General features: G+C 40.7%; 1 protein-coding gene across 2 annotated transcripts; it reads left to right on the top strand.

The window, feature by feature from the left end:
* Positions 1-539: 539 nt before the first annotated feature.
* On the top strand, positions 540-9,374 carry LOC102796082 (GRAM domain-containing protein 2B-like). Of its 2 annotated transcripts, none has more exons than XM_006796888.3 (14): positions 540-771; positions 1,309-1,434; positions 1,924-2,011; positions 2,141-2,210; positions 2,285-2,388; positions 2,479-2,574; positions 3,104-3,175; positions 4,136-4,216; positions 4,358-4,469; positions 4,882-4,998; positions 5,483-5,573; positions 5,732-5,836; positions 5,979-6,063; positions 8,315-9,374. In XM_006796888.3, the coding sequence occupies exons 1-14, from the start codon at positions 677-679 to the stop codon at positions 8,351-8,353; spliced, it is 1,281 nt and encodes a 426-aa protein (XP_006796951.2). In that variant the 5' UTR covers positions 540-676; the 3' UTR covers positions 8,354-9,374. The 2 variants fall into 2 exon arrangements, with proteins under 2 accessions (XP_006796951.2, XP_087700015.1); XM_087843889.1 differs by having other exon boundaries at positions 1,309-1,443.
* The last annotated feature ends 940 nt before the right edge of the window (positions 9,375-10,314 follow it).

Genomic DNA, 10,314 nt, shown 5'->3' with positions numbered 1-10,314 from the left:
GATATCTGAGAGATTAAATGTGCAGTTAAACTTCTCTGCACTGAGAGAAAGATGAGTTTCACTTGTCTGCCCCCCTAAGATCAAAGTGTGCATTATGTGGCTCACGATGTAAAATGAGTTTGACACCCCTGCTCTATTTATCAGTATAAGCAAAAGCATTACAAATAGAAAACAAATAGAAACACTGGGAATCACAGGCGATCTTTGGTGAACGGTCAACCGAGAGTTTCAGGTAATCTCACTTGGAAACACATTTATCACGGTTTACACTCTGCTGCCCTCTGCTGGAGGTCTACCATAAGTACAATCACATTTCTGTGGTTTTAAGCGTATAAACATTTGGTGAAGGAAACAGTCACTCTTTCAGGGGAGTCTTGGAAATCTTCACTTAAAGCTTACGCAAAGCTTTGACGTAACATTTAGTGTGCGTGAGCATTTTATTACAAGCAAATAACAGCCTGTCCCAGCAGGAGTCCTCTTTGCTCTTTCCCTGTTGCTCCTGACGTTGGTCCCAGCTGCTCCCTCCCCCTTCCCGGCTCCTCCTCTGTGTGGCTTCTTGGTCCACAGACCGATTGTCCCAAACTTTAAATCCTTCCTGAAGCTTCTCCCTTATCTTCGGCTCGAGAGCGAAAGCAGAAGCCGATGGCAGAGGCGAGCGAGAAATGAAGTATGAGCTATGGTACTGATGACCGAGCAGGCGGACAGACCTCTGACCCCGTTATTCTCAGCAGAACAACTTCCCTGCAAGGACTCCCGAGGGAACCGCTCGACGTGAGTGTGGGAAAGATGCAGCCAGGGCCCGGGGCTGCCTTTCAGTTTAAGTTGTGGGAAAGCGATTGATGGGGGGTGGGGGTTTAAGCGTTGGGCTTATTTGCATCTGCATCCTGCTTCAGAGTGTAGATTTGAATTAAAGGCCTCTGCTGGTTCTGTAGAAGCACGAATTTAGCGAGTACGTGGCACGAAATAGAGCCAAGATAGGGTTAATTTGCATTCCAGATGGCAAAAGTTATGTTGTAGCGCCGAAGGCCAATTTTACGCCTGCCCCGTCTCTTTAACTCAAAGAGATGTTTCTGTGCGTTTGAATGGGAATCTCCAGAATCTCGGTGCCCCAACATGTTTTGTTCCTGTGATATAAACCATTACAGCAACACCGGGTAATACGAGCACGGGGAGAGACAAGTGGAAACCTGAGGCAGCTGCTTTTTGAGAGCGTTTAAAGATTACGTGAGAGGTGTTCGCTACGGCACAAGTTTGCCAGCTTCTCCCAGGGGAACAGAGAGCAGCGACTTAACTGTGTTATGTCTGCAGGTCTGAGGTGGACAATGGAGGCGAAGGGAGGCAGCGGAAGCGCGGAAGGTCACCTGCAGACCTCAAGCTCTGTCTGGAGACAGCGTCCGACCAGTCCAAGAGCAGGAGGAAACCAATCGGCGTCAGGTGGACAATGTGTATATTTTCTTTATTGTTTATAAGCACTATATAAACCTTTAATGACAAGTAATAAATTGATAATAAGTTAATTTTAATGTCAAACATAAAAGGACTAAATTAAAGTGAAAAGAAAGTTGCAAGTGACTGAGAGAAACTTATTGGACTTTTTCTTGTTTTTTAGTTCAAAATGTGCTAGTTTTCCATTTTAACTGCAGCTCTGCAGCTGCGCCCATCCTCCTACATACCTGCACGACCAGAGAGCTGTTTGCTGATTATGTTGCTGCTGTTCAAGCAGCTTTTACTTAACCACATGTGACACGCTGCGGAGCCAAATTAGAGGGGTTTACTGTTTTGCCTGATAACAGTGTTTAGTGATAGTTTGAGTTATAAATCTGTGACAGTACTTTTCCTTCTGCAGCCACCGCTGTCTGTTACTCGTCCTCCTCAGGTGTTACCATGATAGTTAACTGTAAACACTGACCTTTCATTTGCCAGACTGAAACCTGTGGAGCAGCTTTCGCCAGTGCTAAGTCCATGTGACTTAGAAACAAAGTTTGAAAGGAAGAAATGGCAGCCTACCCAGGTAAAAGAACAACAACAACAAAAACAACCCACATACTGATCCATTGACAAATACCACCAAACCCCAAACTGTTTTTATGTATATACAATTTATTTAGCCATTTTCTTAATTTAAAACTTTGCCTTTCAGTTGTCAAAAACAAACACCCAGTTCCATAAGTTATTTAAGGAGGTCAGCAAAGATGAGCAGCTCAAGCAAAGTAAGTTTCACCTTTTGCTTTCAGGCAAAAAACAAAGGAATGTGAGAGTATTAATGTGAAAATGTAACCAACAGGTTACACTTGTGCCCTCCAGAAAGATATTTTGTATCAGGGCAAGTTGTTTGTCTCTGATAACTGGATCTGCTTCCACTCCAAAGTCTTTGGCAAAGATACCAAGGTACGTCACTGTTACCTGCAGTGAGGAATTTATCTGAAATCTTTGCGATTAGCTTGTTTGTTAAAGAACATGAGGTCTTGTCCTTCACAGATTTCAATCCCGGCGATGTCCGTGAAACTTATCAAAAAAACGAAAACAGCGCTGTTAGTGCCAAACGCCCTCGTGATCGAAACTCAGAGTGATCAGGTAAGAAAGCATTTGATGCAGTCAGCTTTTCCCTGACTTTCCTCTCAACCCGTTACCTGGCAGATGAGGGGCTGTAGTTGAGTCTTGTTCTGTTAGAGGTCAATAGGGCAATCGTGGCTCAAGAGTCGGCAGTTCGTCTTGTAATCGGAAGGTTGCCGGTTCGAGCCCCGACTCCGACAGCCTTGGTTGTTGTGTCCTTGGGCAAGACACTTCGCCCGTTGCCTACTGGTGGTGGTCAGAGGGCCCGGTGGCGCCAGTGTCCGGCAGTGACTCTGTCAGTGCGCCCCAGGGCAGCTGTGGCTACAATGTAGCTGCCATCACCAGTGTGTGGATGATTGAAAAATGTAAAGCGCTTTGGGGTCCTTAGGGACTAAGTAAAGCGCTCTACAAATACAGGCCATTTACCATTTACTTCCTGTTAAAAGGGGAATTTTTTTTATCTCCACAGTCACCAAATGCCCCTTCTGCAGTATACGCTAAAAGTAAAATGGAATTAAAATTAAAGTGATGCTAAATCTCTCTTTTCCAGCATGTGTTTGTGTCATTCCTCTCTCGAAACGCCACCTACAAGCTCCTGAAGTCAATCTGCCTTCATTTAGAGGTAAACGGCATCTTCTATACGAGTTATGCAACTTGTTCTAGCGGTATTCATTAGCTACATTTAGTCTTCTGCAGGAAATCTACGTCCTAATTTACAACACAACCATTGTAAGTTAGAACATATTACTTTACAAAAACACTGAGCATTTTCTCTCAACCCTGCACCACAACCTTCCACACCATTCGAGTCCTTGCAGGCTACGCTACGTAAACCTGAGGTGTTGTTACATGTGCTCGTCAGGTCATGTGGAACGTTCCAGTTCCTGCTGAACCATAATTCAGGCATTACTGCTGAAACACGTCATGTTCTTTGCACTTTAATAAATCAAATTAACTACATTTTTTAGAGAGTGTCTGTACTTTCTTTCTCTTCTGTGTTTCTTTAAGACTTCTTTAAGACAGTTACCGGAAGTTACTTTGTATCTTAGCGTGTTCCAGCTTCCTCTCTTGTTACACTGTAAACTCTGTGTATATTAAATTATGTGTCTAAATTCAATACTGGGCTCTAGCAAAGGCCCAGTACTGAAAAGTATCAAAATTCAAAAGTTAGCAACTAGTTAGCAACTAGCTAACACAGACAGTTTAGCATTTAGCTGCTAAAGAGCCAGGTACTCAATGCAGGAGTTGCAAGCAAATGGAAGGGGTTGATTTTTTATTTAGTCAGCTAAACAGAGAGAAATATGTTCACCAAGTGCCTGTAAACACACAACTCTAGCTTAGCTTTTTTTCTCACGTGTGTTTAAATAGGCAACTGTTTGCTAATGCAGATGAAAACTTTGCTAAAGCAAATAGTGAAAAGGCAGCGTCTAACCAAAACGAAGGGACTGACTTCATTTTTGTGCGCGTTGCGTGCATAGAAACAGACAACCAAATGAATTCTGCTGCTGGATTCTGTCTGAATAGGCAACTGTTTGCAGACAGTTTCATAAGTCAATACCAGCTAAGTCTGTTGTCATTACAGGTGGATAAGTCCTGTGGCAGCCCCGTGACTTCCTCTTGTGAAAACAGCTTCAGAATCAAGTGCCCATCGTCACTTCCTCTGGTCAGTAAGGGGTCTGTTCTTTTTCTGAGATGTTTATTTGTTATGTTCTGTTGCGATAGAAAGAGCTATATACATACCTTGTTTTCATGTGATACAACGCCAACATTGTATGTGGTGACCCATGTTTCATGTGGGCTGCAGGACTTTTCTAGAGACTTCTCTGACCTCGATGGAGTTGTGCAGCAGAGACGGCAGGAAATGATGGAGAGCAGCAGCTCCGGGTCTCAGACTCCAGATTATGACAAGTTAGCTGGTGTGTGACCCATCTTCTTTCCTCTTGTGTAATTATATAGCTACTGTGTACTCGCTCTAATCTACTGTACACAGTTTGTAGAGTCATTGTTTGTCTCTGTAAGGGGTGTCAGGTGTCACTGTGGCTTAGACAGCCTTTAGTATTTAGCTGGAGTCAAGCCAAGTGAGCCTCTGGGACTTTGTTTTTATATAGTGAAGACACTTTTCACAGAAAGAAATCTCATTAAATAATTAATGTAATCTCCATTTTATTCTCAATGACAGCCATCAGCACTGACACGATTAGTTGTTTTTTTTTTCTATTTTATAGACTAAAAGGACTTGTCACATTTGCGAGCTTGTTAGCCTCTTAACATTTATTCAAAGTCGCCAGCCACTGGAGTCACAGCGTTTTTCTCTGTTGCTTTGAGCAGACTTCAGCGGCCTCCCAGGCACATTTCTGAACACAGCGAAGAGCGGAGAAGTTTCAGTCCACGCAGATATTCACCTCCAGACTCCCAGCCAAAAGCACGGACCCGCCCTCAAGAGCGGTACTTTGATAATGGCTTTCTAAAAAAGAAAAGATGCTTTGTTGTTAATGCTTCTGTAGTCTTCGATTTTTCTTCTTTTGCCACTGACCTTTATTTAAAAAAACTATTTTGACAAAATTAGAAAAATTATATTTGTACATTATATCTGCAAACTACAAATGAAGGCCTGAGAACAGCTCAATATCCCAGCCTGCCGCAATCACGCCCCAGCTTACCAGTCAGCAGGTCATATCTTCTTTGTTTGATAACCAATAGTTTAAAGACCAAGTTTAAAGACAGCTGACATACTCACACTGTTGTATATGCTACAGTTAGAGGCACACGTGTCTTGTGGAAACAGATGCAGAACACAGAAATTAGAAGTTTGACATTCTATCATAAAGTATTTGTAACATTTTTTTCTTTCTTTCTAAATAGTTCCTTGCCTTGTTGATGAACATTACCAGAGATACTCATTTTTTTCCTTTGTTGCTTTCACATGTAGACCCAAGCAAGCCAACGCGGGGAGCTTCTCCAAAAGACAAGTCCTCACAGCCGATGTCGTTACAAGCCATCCTCCTCATCTATCTGTTTCTGTGAGCAGCCTCTCATTATGTGGAATTTGAGAAGCCCGAGCAGTCTGACAGACACTTGTTAGGATCTCAAAATCATTTACATCATTTGGCTTAGTCACTGTTCTTTTTGGCTATGATTTGAATCCTCGTGTTTCACTGTGTTTCTGTGTATTTAACAGAGTCGGCATTCTTGTCTTGTCCTCCTGTTACATGGCGTTCAAGATTGTGGCTCTCGAGCAACGTTTGAACTCTTTGGTTTCGACAGGAGAACATATGTACAGTGAGTAAGTAAGGATTTAAACTTCTTTAGAAACTTTAAGGATTGTGAAATACACATATTCACCACATTTCCAAATGCATGGTTTCTCTTAGGTAGCGCAACTTTCTCATTTTTTGGTTAATAATTTGGTGTAAATCTTAATGCAGCAACACTGGGAGCCAAAGGTCACAGGATGAAGTGAATGCTGAGATCTACGGGGAACTGTCGACCAACCTGTTCAAGCTGGAGAAGGTTTGTCAGATTTTGTGAGCTGAACAGCAGTTATAGTTGCTAATAAAAATTGTATTGTTAGATATAATATTTGAACTTAAAATATTGCAAACTAGATCTGGCTGATTTGTCATTATAATAGAGTCAGCAAAGCAATAATTAGAGCCTGAACAATATAGGATTTTTAAGACCGATACTGATATTTATGTGATTAAGAAATCTGGAGTATTGGCTGATATTTTTCTCCGATATCCAAAACAAAATAGATATTAATAGCATTTGTTATGTATAGTAACTTACGAGTTATTTCTAAAATTATATGACAATACAGTTTAAAGATATTCTTCCATTATTGTGCTATCAAGTCGCTCATTTACCTTCTGGCCAATTCTGCTCGGATCAGCTGTTTATTGTTGTGTTGCAGAGTGCCCCCTGGTGGACAAACTGTGCAAACAGTTATAACGTAGCTGCAGGGGTTTTTTTTCCTGTTGCTTCTTTACTCTTTAAATTTGTATTTACTGGCCGTTATAAATGCTGATACTGATATATCAGCAAATAGCTGATCTCGGCCATTATATCGGCGGGGCCAATATATTGGTCGGGTTATAACTTCTGGCCAAATTAGTGCATTTTAAAGTAGCCAATCACACCAGAAAGCTGTAAGCAGCTGTGCCTGGATGTGCCCTCAGAGGTGCTGTCCTCCTCATCTGACATCATCTTAATATTGATGTCCCTCTGCAGCTAGTGCACTTTGCCTCATTCCAAGCAGCTGTAAATGCAAACAACACAGACAGTCAGTACTGCGCAATGCACTGTTGACAGGAGACTTCTAGCAGTGTGATAGAAAAATGTAACATATACCAGTAATGCTAAAACAAATCCAGGGAATCCAGTCTAATAAATTGTACCTTCTTCGCTTTACTGTCACTCTGACTGACACTGACTGTGCTGTTCTCTCCTGATTGCAAAGTCCGGATTCCCTTTAATACTGAAACAGGTGAAAATACTGAAAACATGTATAAGGGTGACAGACCAGGGATAGCAAACTCATTTTACACTGTGTGCCACATACAGCCCACTTTAATCTTAAGCGAGCCAAACCAGTGAAACTCCTCTTTTTGTTACTGTACAGAAGTTTAACTACACTTTTAACCCTAATGAAAAAGAAGTCATTTTTCTAAACGACAGAGAAATGCTAATGTAGTAAATGAAAGAAAGCACAACTCTGAATTGATAAGAATTTAGCTGATTCCACTTTCAATATCAGTTATCAATTCTCATTGACCCTGCCCGACAGTCACCACCATCGCCATCAGTAAGGACACAAATATGATCTTTCTCTTAGATATGAACACAAGGCAAAGATCAAAACCAGCACAAAGAAGCTTTAAAGCGATCACAAACAGGAGGCTGCAGACTGACTGCTCATCAGTCTGTCATCAGACAGCCCCTGTTGAAGTTCAGAGTCTGGCTGCTAGGCTGGGGACAGGATTCATTCAGCTAACATCACTCTGGGTTCTTGGCTAGCTTAGCATTAGCATGCTATCTGTGCAGGTGCCTCCAAAGAGCTGAAGTTGTGTTAACAGCAAAATGCAATTGTTTCTGTCCTGGATGCAGTATGCACTTTACTATGGCACTGTCATAATAAAGTGCAAAACCCCCCAAAAACGTCTATACTATATTTATTTACTACTTAAATATTTATTTATGCACATGGATTTAATTATTGGGGCCAAAGCGCTCACCGTGTGACAATCCTTGTACGTGCTCGACCGTGTGTGCACCTCTTGACCTTTGTAACCTGGCGCAGCTGGATTGAAGATGCGAGTGTAGGATCATCTTTTTTACCCCCATTTTAATGACATCACACCCAGAAATGTGACTCCTTGTAAAACCACAACATTTTGGTTTTTTTTGTTTATAGTATTTTTTTTATTTACATTACATTCATTCTGATAGAAATAGAAAGGTAAAAAAAACAGAAAAACAGAGATTCGGTAAGACAAAGGAGTAAGGTGAAGGTGACTTTTATTAAGATGCACATTTTAGAAAAAAGAAATTTCAGAAGTCCCGGCTTCAGAAATATTTTACTGGGAATGAAATGATGATTGATGGTGTCACATTTTAAATCTAACCACAGTTGTACAAAGCTAGCTGTTGTCTTCAAGGACCCAGTCTTTATGCTAAGCTAAGCTAATCAGCTGTAATATGTTTAACATAATTGTGAATTATAAAGTATCCCTCACTTGCATTTGTTTTTTCCACACCACAGATTCAGAAAAACCTCCAGAAACTCCTGGAGGAGACTTAAAAGAAGACTGTGGTCTGTTGTAGTGTCCACACAGAAGAGCGAGTGCTGTGTAGAAGAGATCGTGCTTGAGCTGTGCAGATCAGCCGTGATCAGATTTGGTCATAACTCTCTTGCCAAAGCATGGACAGCTCATACACAAAGCATTCTTTAGACTGTGTGAAGTGAAATTGTGCAATAATGGCTTCTTTCCCTTTTGCACTCAGGACTATTTGATCACTTTTTTTTTAAACAGAAAGCTGTGCTGAAGCAGTGTGCTAGTTTGCTAGTGGTAGTGTTAGCGAAGTGACTATGTTTTATTTATTTAGTAGCTTTCATGTTACATTTCACAGTAGTAAGATTGTTAATAAGTTGTCAGGTCCAAAGGTTCTATTTCATGTCAAGGTCAATGTTTTTGTCAGCAGTAAAATGTCAGTAAGTTATATTTTTATCGTGCTTATGACTCACTCATCAAAAGATTCTTATGGTGTGTTGTCAACAGATATGTATAAATATACACTTTGCTTTGTGAAATCACACAACAGTAAGAGCAAATAAGAGTTTAAAATATATTTTTATTGTAAGTGTGGAAGTTATACTTTTCATACGAACCAACTGCTGTTTCATTCAGATGCAACTGTATAGTTTCTCAAACCTAGCAGGGTGTACTGCATTTACCCTGTTCCCATTCACTTTGTTTGTGTGTATGAAAAACAAAAAAAAATTGTGTTTAACTTTAGTTGTGACCCTTCAGATCACAGCTTGTGCCTTTGTGATTGTATCACAGCTCTAAAATAAACGGTTTTTCATGAAGTGTTTCTTGAAACTGGCGTTAACAGTTTTTGTACTTAGGAGCACCAGGTTACATAAGGCTGATCGCTCAGCCAGGTGACGCGCCTGCAGACCACAGACAAATGAATGCAAACAGCACCGATGTAACCTAAGAACATGATGACTGGCCTGCTCACAGCAGTGAAAGAAGAACTCTCTTTACTACAGTGTACAATAACACTTTGCCACAAATAAAAGACTAATGTGTGCGCTTTTTGCGCTTGTTTTTGTTGTAATTTTTCCCCTACAGTGTTTTTATTGGGTGACAGGTAAAGGTAGACCAGTTTGGGATGGATTAATACATGGAGAAAGTGATTTGGAAATGGCTTCTTGACATAAGCTACACCTTGCCTGAAAAAGACGTCATCTGGATGGCAACGTGTCACTCCAAAATTCCCATCTTCAACAAGCTCGGCCTCAGAAAACATATTGATCTTGTTTTTTTAATCTTTGCATTGAATGTTATCTTGCATTTGTGAACTGCTGTTCAGTCACACTTCAGTACAGTTCAGTAATGGTGCTCAGCATTGTCCTTGTGTAGTTTTCTCTGATTTCAATTCAGAACATTATGCACCATAATCGTTGATAATACCACATTCTTTGTAATTTTATGTTGAGAAATGTTATCCAGAAATTGTTGGAATCACACACACCTTGTTGCTACAGCAGCGTGGCTTTTCATTAATAGCCTAAAACACTTTGGTTGCAGCAGAAAGACGATAAAGATGTAATTTCATGACACAAATAAGTGACGCACATTTAAAACTGAAACATAGTTCAAACTGTTCTGATGAGGATGCTGCTGTGACTTATAAAGTGTCCTCTTATTTTTATTTGTTCTCTAAATAGTGTCACCAACATTAGCTACCCCAAATCACTAGAGATTATCAGTTCATTTTAACATTCCAGATGACAGCAAGTCAAAATTATGTTACCTGTCCAGCAGCAGCCTACATTAAGCTTTAATATTGCTGTAAACTGAAATGGATCAGTGTATGCCTTTTACTCACTGTTATGTTTAAGTTTTGGGTAACGGCACAAAGACTGAGAGAGGAGGATAGAGAGGGAGAGAGTAGGATGGACACAGTAAAGAGAGAGCAAAAAGAAACAGGTAAGAGTGGACTTGTGGTCAAATTCACCAAAATGATGTATAT

The sequence above is a fragment of the Neolamprologus brichardi genome, chromosome 7, assembly GCF_056152115.1.
Source record: "Neolamprologus brichardi isolate AB-2024 chromosome 7, ASM5615211v1, whole genome shotgun sequence".
In the NCBI taxonomy this organism is placed as follows: domain Eukaryota; kingdom Metazoa; phylum Chordata; class Actinopteri; order Cichliformes; family Cichlidae; genus Neolamprologus; species Neolamprologus brichardi.
This window is presented reverse-complemented; position numbering and strand designations above follow the sequence as displayed.